The sequence below is a fragment of the Mustela nivalis genome, assembly GCF_964662115.1.
Source record: "Mustela nivalis genome assembly, chromosome: 7".
NCBI classification, from domain to species: Eukaryota; Metazoa; Chordata; class Mammalia; order Carnivora; family Mustelidae; genus Mustela; species Mustela nivalis.
The window spans coordinates 5,972,721-5,988,886 of NC_139026.1; the positions used below are offsets into that span (position 1 = coordinate 5,972,721).

The window sequence follows — 16,166 nt, forward strand, 5'->3', positions numbered from 1 at the left end:
GGGGGGTGGGGAGCCTGGGGGGTGGAGTAGGTGGGGAAGGGCTGGTACAGAGCAGGGTGTTCCCCCATGGCAGGTTGGGGGTACCCAATACCCCAGTCTATTATCAGGCTGCCGCACTTCTAGTCCTGCAAGATTCAGAGCATCCCTAAATCCTCCATTTTCGGAAAATGGATGAAAAGCTGATCAAACAGACTTTGATGCCAGGATGAAGGGCCGAGTCCTCCGTGATTGAGTTGGAGGCAAAGTGTGGGCTGGAGTTCTCCTCAGCGGGAGGAGGAGTCTCCCTTCATCTGTCAAGCCTGAAGGGGAGAATGAAACGGGGGCTCTCTGTGTCTTCTCGGAGCCTGGCAGCTAGCATGGCGTAGGCCGGCTGGGCAGAGCACGAAGCGCAGGCAAAGGCAGGCTCAGGCCAGGGCGATGGGGGTGTCTGGGCCCGGCTTGCTGGTAAACCGTAGTCCAGCTTGGAATTTGGCTCAGAATCCTGATTCAGAAATACCATCCCTTCTCCACACCTGGGGAGGTAGCTGAGCCCAACCCCCCCACCCCCCAGGCTTGCACCCAGCGGAGCCCTGCGGCGCAGTATTCCCCATGCAGGAGCCTCTGGTGGCGGGGAGGATAGCCCCCTACACACCCATGCTCTCGTACAGCCCACAGGCCTACTTTGCTGCCCCTTTGGCCCTTCCTCTTCTCTTCCGCCTGGCCCAGCGGTGCCACATGCTCTGCTCTCGGGAGTGCCTGGTTAGGAGGAAGGAGGAGCTCAGAGGGCCCTGGTGACTTGCCCAAGACCCCTCAGGCAGGAAATGACAGGCCTGGGCCTTGAACCCAGATCCCCTGCCTGCACGTCCAAGCTCCGGCTCCCATAAGGCAGAGGCCACCCCACGTGCCGGCGTGGGCTTGTTGGCAGGTTGGGTCTTGGGAGGGAGAGCAAAGGCGAGCCAGGGTTTGGCTGCGGCCTCTTCTTCGGGACACTTCTCTCTGGAGCAGCCAGGGTGTGGCTTGGCTCCGCCTGCCGGATGTTCCCGCTTAGTCAGTGCCATTTGGTTAAAAACAAATCCTTTTTCTTTTCTTTTCTTTTTTTGTCACTGACTTGCAATAGGTAATTGTTCACGTGGTGGGACCTTTCAGTAAAGTTTGCAAATGCTGGGCTTTTTCTTTTTTTTGAAGACTTATTTATTTATTCTATTTATTTATTCAAGAGAGAGCATGAATGAGGGGCGGGTACAGAGGCAGAGGGAGAAGCAGACTCCCCGCTGAGCAGGGAGCCCAATGTGGGGCTCCATCCCAGGACCCCGGGATCATGAGCTGAGCTTAAGGACGAAGCCCCACAGGTGCCCACATGCTGAGCCATTTAAACCTCGGTGACGCCTCTTTCCACCTGACTCCCTCCCTTCCCGCCTCCCATCCAGGTGGGTGCTGTGGGAGGCCGCGGGGTTTGGGGGCCGGGGTGATGGGGGAATGCGTTTGGCTCCGGCTGGTGGGCCATTTTGCGTGGTTCACTTGCCTCCAGGGTTCGGTTACTGGGCCGCGGAGGGTGCAGAGGACTTCCAGGAATATTAGCGCCAATGAATAAAGAAGAGGGAATCCTGTGAGCCCAGTAGATTTACATTTCCTGCTTATTTGACCAGAAATCGGGCCCTGGAACAAAGACTATGCAAAGTCATTCTAGGCGCCTGCAAAGAGGGCTGGGCGCCCCGTGCTATCCATCCCAGGAGCCTTTGAGGTCAGTCCCTGCAGGAGAAAACTGGACGTACCCTGAATTTTTCCTGCTCACGTACGAAGGAAACTCGGCCAAAGTTTGTGTTCTCTCTCCAGAAGGGGGGCCTGGCAGAATCCTGGTCCGACAAAGAGGGATCAGAGGGAGCAACATCACAGGGAACATATTACAGAGGCCGTGAGAGGGGTAATACCAAAGACCCCGTTTTCCCGAGTGGCTGGATTGTTGATGGTGTCGGTCCCTCTTCTAGAATTTGTAACCTGTGAGTTCTGTCCTCATTAGAGGACGACATTAATATTCAGTTACACCTGATGTGGGCTTTGTAGTTATGAATCTTCTGTTGTTGCAATAAGAACCCCTCGAAGCTGCATCAGCCCCAGACCCCAACTTTCTCTGCTCAAAACAGGTGGTTTGAAGGGGGCTTGGTCCTGCCACTTCCTCCCTGACTCTGGCTGACTTGTTTTTCTCGGCTTGAGTTCCCTCCCTACCCTGCCCAACAGTGAGTCATGCCCCTCATGGCCATGAGGTCATGTGTGAAAAGTGCCCGTTGTCCTCCTGAATCCGTGGCGGAGGCCAGCTCTTGGTCCCCTTCCCCAGATGTTTCCCTGCTGGTCCACAAAGACTGTGGGGGTGTCGTCCTTGCCTATAAACTGAGCTTCCCAGAGTCTGAGAAACATTTTTTGTTTTGTTTTGTTTTTTAAGATTTTATGTATTTATTTGAGAGAGAGAGAGAGAGAGGGAGAAAATGAGCAGGAGGGGGAGGGGCAGAGGGAGAGGGAGAAGGAGACTCTCCCTGAGCAGGCGCCCTATAGTGCGGAGTGCCCAGGGCTCCATCCCAGGACCCATGAGATCCTGACCTGAGCCGAAGGCAGACACTTAACTCACTGAGCCACCAAGCTGCCCCTGAGAAAGCCTTTCTCTGAATCAAAATCACCGTGGACAATCTCAGCCGTGGAGGCAAGGTATTGGGCTAAGAGACGGGGAGGAGGGAGGGGAGGACCATCATCCAAAGAAGTCTCTCCCCAGCCAGGCTGTCTTCATGGGCCTCTTCCAGAAAGGCAGGACCTTGCTGTGGGGGAAGTCGCTGTTAGCACCACTGTGGGTTACCAGGAAAGAGGACCCACATCTGGGGGTTCCCATATTCCTGGGGCAGGAAAGGCATCCTAGAACTCAGAGGGCGTGCAGCAGGTGGCCAGCCAGCAGCCTGAGGAAAGGAGCTAGGCGCCTTGAGGAGGCTTCTCAAGAATGAGGGAGGGACAGGGTCCCCCTGACTGCTGCCTTGGCCAGACCCCACCTGGGTACAAGGGCCCTGCAGGCTGGAGAAGATTTCTGTGGGGAAGGGTCTGGAAGCCGGCTCAGGGGAGTCAACAGGACTAGGGATGTCTTGGCCTGCAGAAGGGGAGGCGGGGGACCACACACCCCTGTCCTCAGCTGTGGCAACGGAAGGGAGAAGGGCCTGTGGGAAAAACCCCAGGGGGAGACTGTTCATCTCGGGAGGGGCTGCTCGGCCAGCCAGGCACGGGGGACAGGAGCAGAAAGGAGCGGTGGGGGAGGGCCAAGAGAGGGCCCAGGGAGGGGGGGGCAGGTGGCAGGAGCCCCAGGCCAGGACGCCAGGAGGCCCACTGAGCCTGTCCACTACTGTCCCCAAGTTCCCTCCACCGTGTTCCCCAAACAGACGAGGCCTCCTGACCCTGCCCTTCCCACTTGTCCCCTGGTCTGCCCCAGCCGCCCAGACTGTTGGTTAGCGCCCTCCCCGCCCTCAGCTTCCGCACTGTGTCCCTGAGGCTGGTGTTGGTGGCTGGGGGAGTGGGGATCTGAGTTTTCCTGTGTTCTCAGCACTGAGCTCGGACCCCGGCAACCCTCGAGCAGGCGTGAATGGGACTGAGGGACCAGCTCCCCAGGGAGCCCCGGTTCTCCTGTTACTCCAGATTCCCACAGGTCAGTGAGTTCTTGCCTACGCAGGCCCAGATTCTGCTCCCAGACTCTGACGTGCACTTTCCACAAGTCATGGCCAAAGTTATTTATTGATTAAGAACGTGATTAGAAGTCCCTGTGGGGCCCGTTTCACCTCTGCGCTAGAGAAAGGACCTCCCAGGGGACCCTTCTTGATTTCTCATTCTCGCACTTGGGAGGTACCAGTGCCGTGGCCTGGCCGGGGAGGGCTGCCGCAGGAGGGCCAGGTGGGGGGCTCAGGGGAGGCCCCAGGGAGCTCACAATCCACCCAGGGAGTGAGGACACCCACGAAGGTTGTCCCAAGGCAGCCCCAGCTGGCAAACTGGAGCCAGACCCCAGCTCTGCCCTCACGGGCTGTGTGGTCTTCGAAAAGTGACCTCCTGTCTCTGGGCCTCAGTTTCCTCATCCATAAGAGGGAGCTACAACAGAGCTGACCCGGCGGGGTGGCTGCGAGCAAGGCCGGCATCTGGCAAAGATGACTTCCCAGTTCCTCCTGGGGATGCACCCCCACCCCACCTCCCTTCCCCCTCCACCCCCTTACCCTCCCACTTGCCTCCAGACACTGGCCAGGCCCGGCTGCTGCTGGCTGGATGCCCCGTGGGTCATGGTGTCACAGGAATCTGTGGGTGAGGAGTGAGGGGACCCTGATGGGGGTCCAGGGGACAAAGGTCCCCCTGGCTCCCCTTTGGTCAGCAGCATGGAGCAAGGAGCACAGCCCCTTCCCCTGGGGGCTCGGGGACACCCCCATCCCCCGTTCCCTGGGCGTCTCTGGAAGGTGCTGGCACGGAGAGGTCTCCCCTGGGCAGGGCTGCTGCCTGAGGAAGACTTTCAGGCAAAAAGCCTGAAAATACTTTCCTTTGGCCCTGGGTGGGGGTAGGGGACTTTCGGGGGCGGGGGGCGCGGTGGGGAGGCTCCAATGTCACGGGACGCAAGCCCAAGGCTGCTGCTTTCTCTTCCTCCTTCTATCTGGACCTAGAACAGCCTGTGGTTACTGTCGATCCACGCGTCCTCTGGAGACTTCTGGTCCTAGAAAGACAGGCCGCATCTCTTGGGGGCTGCTGGGCGTTTTGTAAAATGGGATTTTCACCCCAGTGACTGCAGGGAGGGTCTCCACTTCTGAACGAGCCGTGTTCCAGAGAAGAATCTTTCCACTCAGAAACCCTATCATAAATGATGCCAGGGCTTCTGTGAACCAGAGCCGGAAAGCGGCTCAACTCAGTCGTGGCTGAAAATCTGTACACGCGAAATGAAAACAGTAGAAATCGATACTGGTGGTACTACCAGTAATTTTTTAACAGAAAAATAAATGGTCTTATTTATCTGCCCGTTGTCACCGGACAGCAAAGGTAGTTTCAGGAAAGGGTGGGGAGGAGGGAGGCCTTCCAGGTCCTGCTCACCCGGTCCCCCTCGCACCCCTGCTGCTTGGGACCTAGCGCCCCAGTCCCTCTGGCTGGGTCATTCTCTCCTACTCCTAGAAGCTTCTCACTGAGCCTTTGTGAATGCCCTGGCCTTGGCGTCCGTGGCAGGCTCAGCCTGGTCTGGGCTTGTGTCCTCCTCACACTGGGTTCCCACAGGTTTGTGACTCAGGTGTGTGGGAGTCAGGCTCCGCCCTAGATGCAGGGCAGCGCCCCCAAGAGGTTTGTTGAATGAATGATAGAGGGATTCAACGTTTCTGGTGGGTCTTTGGAGGTACTTCTAGACTCCTCTTAAGAATTAGAGGGGCTGGCCTGGGTTCTTTGCTGTCTCTGGAACCAGGGCCTTCTGCCTGTGACCCAGGTCTCCCCAGGCATGGGGTATTTAGGAAAAAAAAAGGCCTAGCTTTGTACACCGAAGGGAAGTGGGAGAAAAAGAACTTTCTGGGCAGAGGGGAGAGGGAGAGCAGGAGAGAAGCTCTCCTGAGGAATCAAGCCAAGCTGATGGGGGAATTCCCGGAGATTCCCCTGCCCCTGCCAGCCCCCTGTCCCCAACTCTGAAGCCTTAACAGGGGTCAGCTCCTAGACAAAAGTCCACTGGGGACCGCCTCTCCTGTCCCTCCTCCTGTTCCCACTCCCCACCCTTCCCAAGTGTCTCCCACTGCCCCTCCCAGACCTGTCACCCTCCACAGATGTCCTCATGGCTAACCACACACCCTGCGCGTCCGCACCCCACGCTGGACCCATGTTGCTCTCTGCCCATCCCCCAAGCCCCACACAGAGACCAGCACGAGAAAGAGGCTCAATAAGAGTTGAAGGCAGAACAGCTATTTTCTTTTCTTTTTTTTTTTTTAAAGATTTTATTTATTTATTGAACAGAGATCACAAGTAGGCAGAGAGGCAGGCAGAGAGAGAGAGAGAGAGGAGGAAGCAGGCTCCCTTGCGGGGCTTGATCCCAGGACCCTGGGATCATGACCCGAGCTGAAGGCAGAGGCTTTAACCCACTGAGCCATCCAGGTGCCCCAGAACAGCTAGTTTCAACTCACATCTTATTCTTTGCAAACTCTTTCCCTCCTGTCACTCCCAACCACTTTTCATCAAATCCATGGTGGCGGAGGAAACGGTCCCTATTGGCTTAGAAGGTAAGGGGGGCGGGGCACGGTGAGGCGCTTGCTCTCTATTCCCTGGACACCTGCTGGCCTTCCAAGGGAGGGGGAAGGGGCAGCGGGAAGGAGGGAGGATCAAATCTCTTTGAAGGGCTCCTCCGGGCCCCTTCCAAGCAGGCCTCCTGGAAGGCGGCCACCGCCCTGCCCACAGCGCCTTGGGAATGTGACTTGAAAGTGCTTCGGGCAGTTTCTCCAGTGTGAGAACTACGGGATGTTAAAATTCAGATGCCCTGGGCTCTCAGAGCTAGATCTCTGGGGTGGGGCCAGAAATCCGCATAATTACCAGCGGCCACACACAGCCCTCTGCCCACAGGACACCGAGGCCCTCTGGCTCATAAAACCACAGAACTGTGTGGGGTGACAATGCATGAATTAGCCTCAGGGGAGGCTAATTGTTTCCTTAATTGGCTGAACTCACTGTGGGAGCCCTGCTCAGAAAGTCTCCAGTTGTCACCGCAAAACCGTGGAACTGGTTTGCTTGGTGGCCAATGACTGGCTCCGATGGCTTCCCCCAAGCAGATTTCATAAAGTGTTTCCAGCAAAGCAGCTTGTTAGAACCCAGGGGGGCAAGCTCTAAAGGACGCTCCGGTCCCTGGGAAGGGCATTGCAGAGAGAGCCAGCGTGCCCAGCACTCCGTTCCCACAGGCTCCCTGCACCCAGCCCCCGGCCCCGCTTGCCCCGAAAACCCCCCTTCCCCCGCCCTGCTCCGGCCACTCCATCAAGCTGCTTCTCGAGCCCCCCACCGAGCTTGCTGGGTGGCAGCTTCTGGCAGAGGGAAAAGAAGTGACAGGGAGAGGCACTTCGGGTGAGCCTTCCCCTGTTTGCCACCAGGTGGCGCCATTAGCACAGGACAACACGGGGCTGTCCCGTGGGGCCAGTGGGGACCGGGGTGGTACCATTAGTTCAAGACCAAGGCCTTCGGTCCACCTGAGGACCTCCAGGGAGGCCCTCCCCCGAGCCACCTGCTCAGTGCTTATCTCTGCCAGGGACACGGTTGTACCAGCATGCTGAGCCTAACAGGGCTTCGGCACACAGCAAACATGGAGAAATACTGAAAAATGATGCCATCTTTGTTTGTTTGTTTGTTTGTTTTTTATCTTCTCCCAGATCTTAAGGGTTACTTTCCGTGTGGCAGGGGTTGAGGAGGAAGCACTGCGTCCTTGCTGCCTTCCCGCAACAGAACTAGCCGGGAGAGTCTTGTCTCATTCTGGGCATGTGTCCATCAGGAAAATGCTGGTCTCTGCCCCCAGGTACGCCCCTCATCCCCTCTGTGACCCTGAGCAGGTCATTTGCCCGATTTTTCCTCTTTCACGAATTCTGGACGATGAGGGTTATAATACCAGCCCTGCCGGGAGAAGCAAGTGAATTTTGCAAGAGAACATAATGATTAAAAGCACAGTCACGGGAGCTCACGTCCTTGAGCCTCTGCCTACTTGCTGTGTGGCCTTGGGCAAGTGGCTTGCACTCTCTGATCTTCAGTTTCTTCATCTGTAAAATAGGGGCACTAATAATAGTATCTACATGAGGTTTCCGTGAGGCCTGAAGTAGTCAATACATGAAAAGCCTTTAGAACCATGTCTGGCACGAAACAAATACAAACAAAACAGGCAAAAATACTGGCTTGAACAGGGACGGCAGTCTGGACGTGGGCAGCCTGCAGGGAGAAGGGCCTCCAGGTGGATTTGCTCACCTCCACGGACAGCGAGCTCATTTTCCCGGAGAAAGGAGCCCGGTCTACTGTGCGCCGGCCCAGCTCGCGATCAGAAGGGTCCCCTTCAACGGAGTGCTAGCTGGTTCTCGGGCTGGGTTGTGCCCCTGACTTAGTGGTCAGGTCCCCCCATCCCACCCCCACCCACCCCGCGTAGGCTCCCTGCTCCCATGGGTTGTGCTAGGAGAGAAGGGAGGCTGCCCTCCCCAGCAGCCCTCTCCAGCGCGGGGAGGTAGGGGCTCGATGGAGCCAACGCTCTCCATCTTGAACACCAGGCCAGAGCAGAGGGTTGTTTTGCGGGGGGGGCCTCCAACTAGTGGGGTTCCCCTGGTTCTGGAGTCTGTGGGCAGAAAGGAAATGACGTCCTGCATCTGGGAAGGGGAACACAGGGAAGACACGCAGCTCCCGAGCATGGGAACCAAAGCCGCCAGGCCAGGGGCCTCATGGTCGCCTGCTTGCTCACCTTTGCTCACTCAGGGAAGTCAGAAGCCCATCTGGGGTTTCTGTTTTCTTCTCTAGATGGGGAGCAACCCGATTTATGTTCTGTGCTTCCATTGCCCAGTACACAGGAGGCACTTAATAAGTGCGCATAGGAACTAAACTGAGAACAGAGACCAGTCATCTGGGTCCACTTTGGAAAGCTGTAGTCTTCGTGTGGGTAAGGCACCTCTGGACTGCCGGAGAGGTCTGCGCTCTCTCGTTTCCTCCTCCTTCAGGGTTGCCCCCTCCTCCATGAAGCCCTCCTTGGCCCTCCGTCCTCCCTTCACCCTGAGTAAATGCCTTCTTCCTGTGCTCCGCTCATTTTTTTTTTTAAAGATTTTATTTATTTATTTGACAGATAGATCACAAGTAGGCAGAGGCAGGCAGAGAGAGGGGGGGAAGCAGGTTCCCTGCTTACCCCCTGCTGAGCAGACAGCCTGATTCGGGGCTCAATCCTAGGACCCTGGGATCATGACCCGAGCCGAAGGCAGAGGCTTTAACCCACTGAACCACCCAGGCGCCCCTCTGTGCTCCACTCTTGACTCTGTCCACACTGCTGCTATTTAGGCAGGCTGGAAGAGTGGATGGGACCCCAGAGCCTGGGGTCATCCTCAGATACTTCCTCTAGACACACTTCTTAGCTTTGTGACTATAGGCAATTTTTTTTTAAAAAAGGCTTATTTATTTGAAAGAGAGAGAGAGCATACATGGGAGGACAGAGGGAGAGCGAGAGGGTCTTAAGCAGGCTCGGCGCCCAGCACGGAGCCTGAGACGGGGCTTGATCTCACGACCCTGAGATCATGACCTGAGCTGAAACCAAGAGTCAGAAGCTTAACCAACTACACCACTCAGGTGTCCCATGCAAGTCAAATCTTATTTTAACCTCCCTGTGCCTCGCTGTCCTCATCTGTAAAATGGAATTGGTTTTGTACCTACCTATGGGATTGCAGTGAGGATTAAGCTGATTTGTAGATTCAGAGTGTCTTGGCGTTTAGTAACTGCTCGGAACTATGTTACTGCCTCGTTGCGCTGGGATGGTTGCTCCTCACCCACGTGTGGGGCCCTCGAAGCTTGGGTCTCTCACTTCTGCATCCTCCCGCTGTGGCCAGTGCCCACGGCGGGAGGCGCTCAGCCAAATGCGAGGGGACCATGGGTGGACGCTCAGACCGATGCCTGCACAAGCAGGAGCACTGAAGTGTGCCGTCCCGTAGGGTCTTTACCCGCAAACTCAGCTGGGGAGACCTGGCCCGCGGCTACCTGCTGGGGGTGCCCCCAGAACCCACGTCCTCTGCCCCTCCCGTCCCTGCTTACCCGAAAGCCCCACCAGGAGCGCAGGGGAGGAAAAGTCATCACATCCAAGTCCAGTGGTTTCTCTGCTCAGGGACCACGGCGGGGAGAACAGGTGGAAAGCGTTCATGAAAATGAGGTTTCTCGATGTGCTGTGGTTTCATTTCCATCACCTGGCTCTTGAAGGCCTTGACAGGCCAGCCCGGCACCCCCCGACCCCCGGCTCCCTGCCCAAGGCGCACCCCTGCCTTTCGCTGGGGACAGTCATCCCACGGCAGCCGGTTGGGATCCTGCCCTGTGCCAGGCTCCTCAGTAGGCACCACCTTTACAGCAAGCCTGGGAGGAAGGCACTTGACCCTGCCTTCTGCTCATCCAGCCAGCCGGCCATTCATACACCGATATTTACTGAGTACATACGAGGTGCCTGCATTGGGCCGAGTCCCAGGGGTGTCAGAGGCAAAGGGGACAGAGGTGGCCCCAGACGGGCCAGAGATCATACGCCAGACCCAGCCCCTGAAGCTGCACGGCATCCAGGGCTCCAGAGTGCAGACCGTGGGCTGCCCTGGGGTGCAGATCTGGGCTGCCCTGGGGTGCAGATCTGGGCTGCCCTGGGGTGCAGATCATGGGCTGCCCTGGGGTGCAGATCTGGGCTGCCCTGGGGTGCAGATCTGGGCTGCCCTGGGGTGCAGACCGTGGGCTGCCCTGGGGTGCAGATCATGGGCTGCCCTGGGGTGCAGATCTGGGCTGCCCTGGGGTGCAGACCGTGGGCTGCCCTGGGGTGCAGATCATGGGCTGCCCTGGGGTGCAGATCATGGGCTGCCCTGGGGTGCAGATCATGGGCTGCCCTGGGGTGCAGATCTGGGCTGCCCTGGGGTGCAGATCTGGGCTGCCCTGGGGAGCATATCATGGGCTGCCCTCTTTGGGGGCTGAGGGCTTTGCCTGTGGAGGGGGAAAAGTGGCATATGCCCGGCCAGGAGCGGGGGCAGAGCCCGTGTCCGAGTTCTGAGGAGTCTTGGTGCTCAGCCTCAGTGCCAAGCCACAGAGACTCCTAGAGGCACAAACCGATCCCTTCAGAACGCTCCCTCCGCACACAGAGACATTAACGTGACGTCTATCACCATGGCATCGAGGTGCTTAGACAACCTGCTCCCCCCGGAGGTCGGAAACAGCGTGAAGCAGATTATCTGTGTCTCAGTGTGACATATGAGATCGTGTATCACTGACGGATCAGCAGTCAGTAGCGCCGGGGTCCCCGCGGCCCCCCAGCCAGCGGGACTGGGCTGGCGCCCATGGGTCCTCCTCACCTGGTGGGCAGCCCTCCTCCTCCTTGCCACCCTCCTAGGGCTGCTGGGGTCGGGGAAACATCTCTGGCTTTCATGCTGCGTGTGCAAAGCTTTTGGAGGGAGAACCAAAGCTGGGCCCTGCCGCTGCGGATTGCTTGGGGCAGGCTTCGCACAGCTGGGTGTTGAATTCTGGCCCCACGGAACTGCCCCGATCTCCAGCGAGGTGCTCTGCTCTTTCTCTTCTGTAAAATTGGAAGAATCACATTTGTCTTGAGGGTTAACGGGCGCTCATGGGGAAAGGAGAAGCGCTCATGTGTGCAGAAGCTCGACGGCATTTCTCCTAGCCTCCTCTGCCTCGCGCTGGGTCCTCCCCTCCAGCCCCAGACCCCTGCCTTCTGCCTCCCAGAGCCTGCGGGCAAACATCTACCCCCTACCTCCGCCCGGCTCAGGCCCAGGGCTGGGCTCCACAAGGCCAAGGGCAAAACTGGAGGCTGCTGGGGAAGGAGGGCGTCAGGAGGCCAATAATTAAGGTGCCTGCTGGTGGGGGAGGGGTGCGCTCAGGCAGAGGGAAGCTTGGGGGGGAAGGACATTGCAGGGGAGTCAGAGAGGAGGCCACCCCTGGGCCTCTGCGCTGGGTCAGTGGTGGCCCCCGCTGCGCTGATGACCGTCAGCTGATTTCCTGGCACCAGTCAGGGCTTCGAACATGGGCTCCTGCCCTCACCCTAGCTGCCTGCCCCTTCTCCATCACGCCCCCAGCCGATACCCCAACTCCCACCGCCCCCCCCCCGAAACCCTGCACTGGGATGAGCACACGAATCCACAGGCCCCTGGACAATTTCTGGCAGGAAATCTGTGAACACAGTTTTAAAAGTTTCAGCTGTGAGCAGCTAAACCAAGCCCCAGAGTTCCTTGTGGCAGTCCTGCGTCCCCTCTGTCGCCAGGTGTCTGCGGATGGGCCACCAGCTCGAAGGGGACCGAGGAAGGGAGCAGCTCCCCGAGGCAGAGGGGCGCGCGCACCAGATTCCTCGCCCCCGAGCCGTGCCCACTCCCTGCTCCGAAAGTCCAGGTTATGAAGGGGACCCAACCCAGTGAGGCCCCGAGGAAGCAGAAGCTTGGCTAGGGAGGAGCTTTATGGGGACTCAAAGGGGAACTGTGGGGCCGGCCGGCCATCCCCTCCAGTGAACTTGAGACGAAAGAGGAAGACGGAGCAGGAGGCCCCGATGGAGCGCCGGCCTCCGTGGCGGCGGGCCCCGCCGGACCTGCTCTCGGGCCCCTGGCTCCTGGCCTTGCTCCTGTTTCCCTGGACCCTGCAGCTCACAGGTACGCTGCCTGCCTCCTTCCCACGAGCCCTCTGGCCGGCACATCACAGCCGCTTTCATCTGCCCGTGCGGCTCATTCCTGGGGACCTGTCTCCGGAGATTTGCTGGTTGCGTTTGAACGTTTGAACAGTTGCAGACTTCACAGGGAATGCCTTCGGGGATCCGGGAGATGGTTCGCTAATGCCTCACCAAGGTGGCTTGTAAAGGGGTGCGGGCAGCCCCGGCGAGTTAGCAGCCTTCCTCCCCCAGCCTGACCCCTGGCCCTCAGACAGGGTGGGTGGGCGTTGCTGCGGCCAAGGTGTCAGCGCAGGTGTGGGGTTGGTGGGGAGGGACAGCTCTCCCCCAGCCTCGGCCTCGCTCCCTGTGTTATCCCGGGAGACCAGGGACGCTGTGCCCGGGGACGCCAAATGGTCCCTCTCTCCAGAAAGGGGAGCACGCCCCACTTCCTGACCTACAACCAGGGGCCGCCTCGTGTTCTTTCACAACAGGAGCTGATGCCATTCCCGGGGCCAACGCCGTGCCCCCTTTCCTGGTCCCAGGTCCCCTCAGAAACAGGGCGGCCTGGATCCAAGCCAGGCCCGGGGGTGCGTGGCCTTGGAGCACCTTTACCCAGACGAGGACTGTCTCTCCGGGGCTGCCCACGCGGGGGTCCCTCCGGCTCAGTCTCTCCCAGGGCTGCCCTGGCAAACTCTCGGATTCCCAGGGTCCCCCCACCCCCTGTGCAGCCTGGGTGCTTGGTTTCCTGCATTCACCCAGACTTTCCTGAGGCTTCCGGGGGCTGCCTCCAACTTCTGCTTCATGCGCTGCCTTTCATTGATGCCGTAAACAACAACAGCTCTTCTTACTCTCGTGAATTAGCCTCTTTGAGCACTTGCTCTGGGCTTTACTTTCCCAGTTCGGCCCCCCCCTCCGGCCACCCCTGGGGTACCGTCACGGCCAGCACCGCTTAAGGACAGGGAAACGGAGCCCCAGGGAGGCCAGGAAGCTTGCCCAAGACCTAGAGGGTGAGTGGAGATCAGGTTTAGACCCAAGTCAGCCGGATCCCTAAGCTAGGACCCTTGGGTTTCCTCTCAGTCTTTCTTTTTTCTTATAAGATTTTATTTATTTTTGAGAGAGAGAGACAGCAAGTGCATGCATGAGTGGGGGAGGGGCAGAGGGCGAAGCAGGCTCCCCCCCAGCAGGGAGGCAGAGGCGGGACTCGATCCCAGGACCCAGAGACCATGACATGAGTAGAAGGCAGACGCTTAACCCACTGAGCCACCCAGGCCCCCACCTCTCAGCTCTCTCTGAAAGGACATTCCTCATAGAAAAATGTCACCGTCCTGCCCCCAGGAGGCAAGAGCTGACTGGGTACCTACAGCGGGCTTCCTGGGCTGGGCCCCTTGTGACGTCATGTCCTTTCTCCTCGCACACCTTGCAGTGTCCCTCCTGCACCCTCTCCCCACCCCCTCCAGGCGGCCGGTTCAGAGATGGCCCCAAGGAAATGCAGCTTGTTGGTGGCAATGCGTCAACTCGGTCATGTCTAACTGAATTTCCCTCGAATTCCCATCATTTCTCCTTGTGCGGGCCTCCTCCCCAGAAGGGACCCAGCACACCTGGGTAACAGTGGGTGACACTTTGCGGGATGCCGCGGTGAGAAGCACTTTTGTAACCGTCTGAACTGTAAACACACGGCAGATTTTTTTTTTCCTCGGGATTGCAGCAAAGTTTGTACAAAAGAGAAACTCTGCTCTTTCACAAGAGGTGACAAAGCCTTGTGGTCCCCTAGAACGTCTCAGAGCAGCAGACAGCAACGTCACTCATTGTCCCGCCCTGCGGGTGCCTGGCTCACTCCAACTGTCCCCTAAGCCTAGGGACAGCAGGCCCCATCGCTGAGCCACGGGGTGGTGCAGGATTGAGGACATACACCAGGGCGTTCAGGCTGACTTTCCATCTGAGCTCTGTGATTCACCCCAAGTCCCTGGGCAGGTTCCTAATGTCTCTGTGCCACAATTGTCTCATCTGATAAATGGGCACAATAGCAGTTCCTGCCTGGCGTTGGGCCCGGAGACGGAGTGATTGGGGCTCAGAGAATGTCAGCCACCTGTCGGTCTAACAGAACCAATGGAAATCCAAGAGTCAGTTGGCCAGTTGGGTATCTTAGCGAGCCCACGGGCTCCTTGGGCTCTCTCTGACCTTGCCGGTGGCCTCTGGCTCATTATGCGTTAGTGTCTCAGGACCTCCCTTGCTCCCAGCCCTTCTCCTCCTGCCCTGAGCTGGGACTTGAGCCCGAGTCCTACCCTCCTCCAGTCTTTTTTTTTTTTTTTTTTAAGATTTTATTTATTTATTTATTTGTTTATTTGACAGAGAGAGATCACAAGTAGGCAGAGAGGCAGGCAGAGAGAGAGAGGAGGAAGCAGGCCCCCCGCTGAGCAGAGAGCCCGATGCGGGACTCGATCCCAGGACCCTGAGATCATGACCTGAGCTGAAGGCAGCGGCTTAACCCACTGAGCCACCCAGACGCCCCCCTCCTCCAGTCTTTTGAGCTCTCTGCAAATTCTACTTTTCTCGAAGGGTCTGGCAGCCACTTGTGGGCTCATGGGCAGCTGCTCTCCCCCAGGGCTGAGTAATGCAAACCTGAGATTCAGCTGTCCTGGGAGCAGCTGCACGTCGGCTCCCCACTTCCAGCGCCTTCAGTCACCTGCAAGGGCTCTGGGGCCAGGCAGAGCCCAGGTTCAAGTCCTACCTTCTTCCACTGACTGCTGCATGACCTTGGAGCAGTTACTTAACCTTTCTGAGCCTCTGTGCTCCCAACAAATGTCAGTCCCCTCACTCTTCTCGCCCTTTTCAGAACTCTGGGCTGTATTTATTTCTCCAGTGCCCATGAGGAGGACCTGTTCTGGGCACTGGCTGGTTGGGGGGCGACTAGAGGTGAACCATCCCTACTCTCAGCCCGATGGAAACACTGAGGCTTGCCCAGAGAACATGACAGAACATGACCCAAGGAGAGAGTTGCCAATGCAGGTTTCTCCCCTCCCCCCTTGCTCTGGACTCAGGTGTCACCGCTCCTTTGTTGTCCAAAAGATGTTCGGGAGCCTCCCGCCTTCTTTCCCGCAGCTCGGAGCCTCTGTCGGGATTGGCCTCTGCTTTTCATCTTTGTCTAATCCCAATACAGAGCTCCGGAGGCAGGCGGAGAGAAGCACCTCGCCGCTGGAGGTGGGGCAGGGGGAGTGTTGGCGGGGGCAAGGGAGCGGAGAGGGGGAGGAGGCCGAGCAGGTGCGTGGGTGGCACGCACAGCGGGAATAAAGACTGGATGGCCAGAAGGCAGAGCCAGGGGGCGGGGAGGGGGAGAGGTTCAGTCTGACTGGAGAGGGGGGTCTCTCGGTGGAGCAGTGGGATAGGAATCCCACTGGGCTGTGTTCCAGGTAGACTGTAAACGCCTCTCAGGTCGGGGTTCAGATGCTCTTCTAGTTGGCCCTATTATCATTGCTTTCTCTTTTTAAGTTGTGAGCTCTAATACCTGTGCAGAGCAGCACAATAAACATCATAAAACAAAGTCCCGTGGGGCCAGCTTCTGCAGTCCCTGGTCCTCCCCGGCCACCACCTAGACACCCCTCTCGCCCGTCCTGACTCTGGGGGCAATTGCTTCCCGGCATCTCTTTATAGTTTTAATGCTCAGTGTGTGTCCCTGAATGATGCGGATTCATGTTCCCTGTCCTTGAACTTTGTATAATCACAGTGAGGCTGTGTATTCTCTCACGACCTGCTTCTTTCACTCCGTTGTGTTTTGCAAGATCTGTCCAGTTGCCGGTGTGGCTACAGTCTGTGCGTTTTCATTGCTAAAGAGCAGGGGTCGTAAACAGCG

At 58.1% G+C, this 16,166-nt stretch overlaps 1 protein-coding gene across 1 annotated transcript in view; it reads left to right on the plus strand.

Annotated features, from left to right (window-relative positions):
• Positions 1–12,141: 12,141 nt before the first annotated feature.
• The window catches only part of NFAM1 (NFAT activating protein with ITAM motif 1), a 34,818-nt gene continuing 30,793 nt past the window's right edge, over positions 12,142–16,166 (plus strand). Inside the window, exon 1 of the mRNA XM_082740046.1 lies at positions 12,142–12,323. Coding sequence (XP_082596172.1) covers positions 12,224–12,323 — 100 coding nt within the window. The 5' untranslated portion in view covers positions 12,142–12,223. The remainder of the gene's footprint in view (positions 12,324–16,166) is intronic.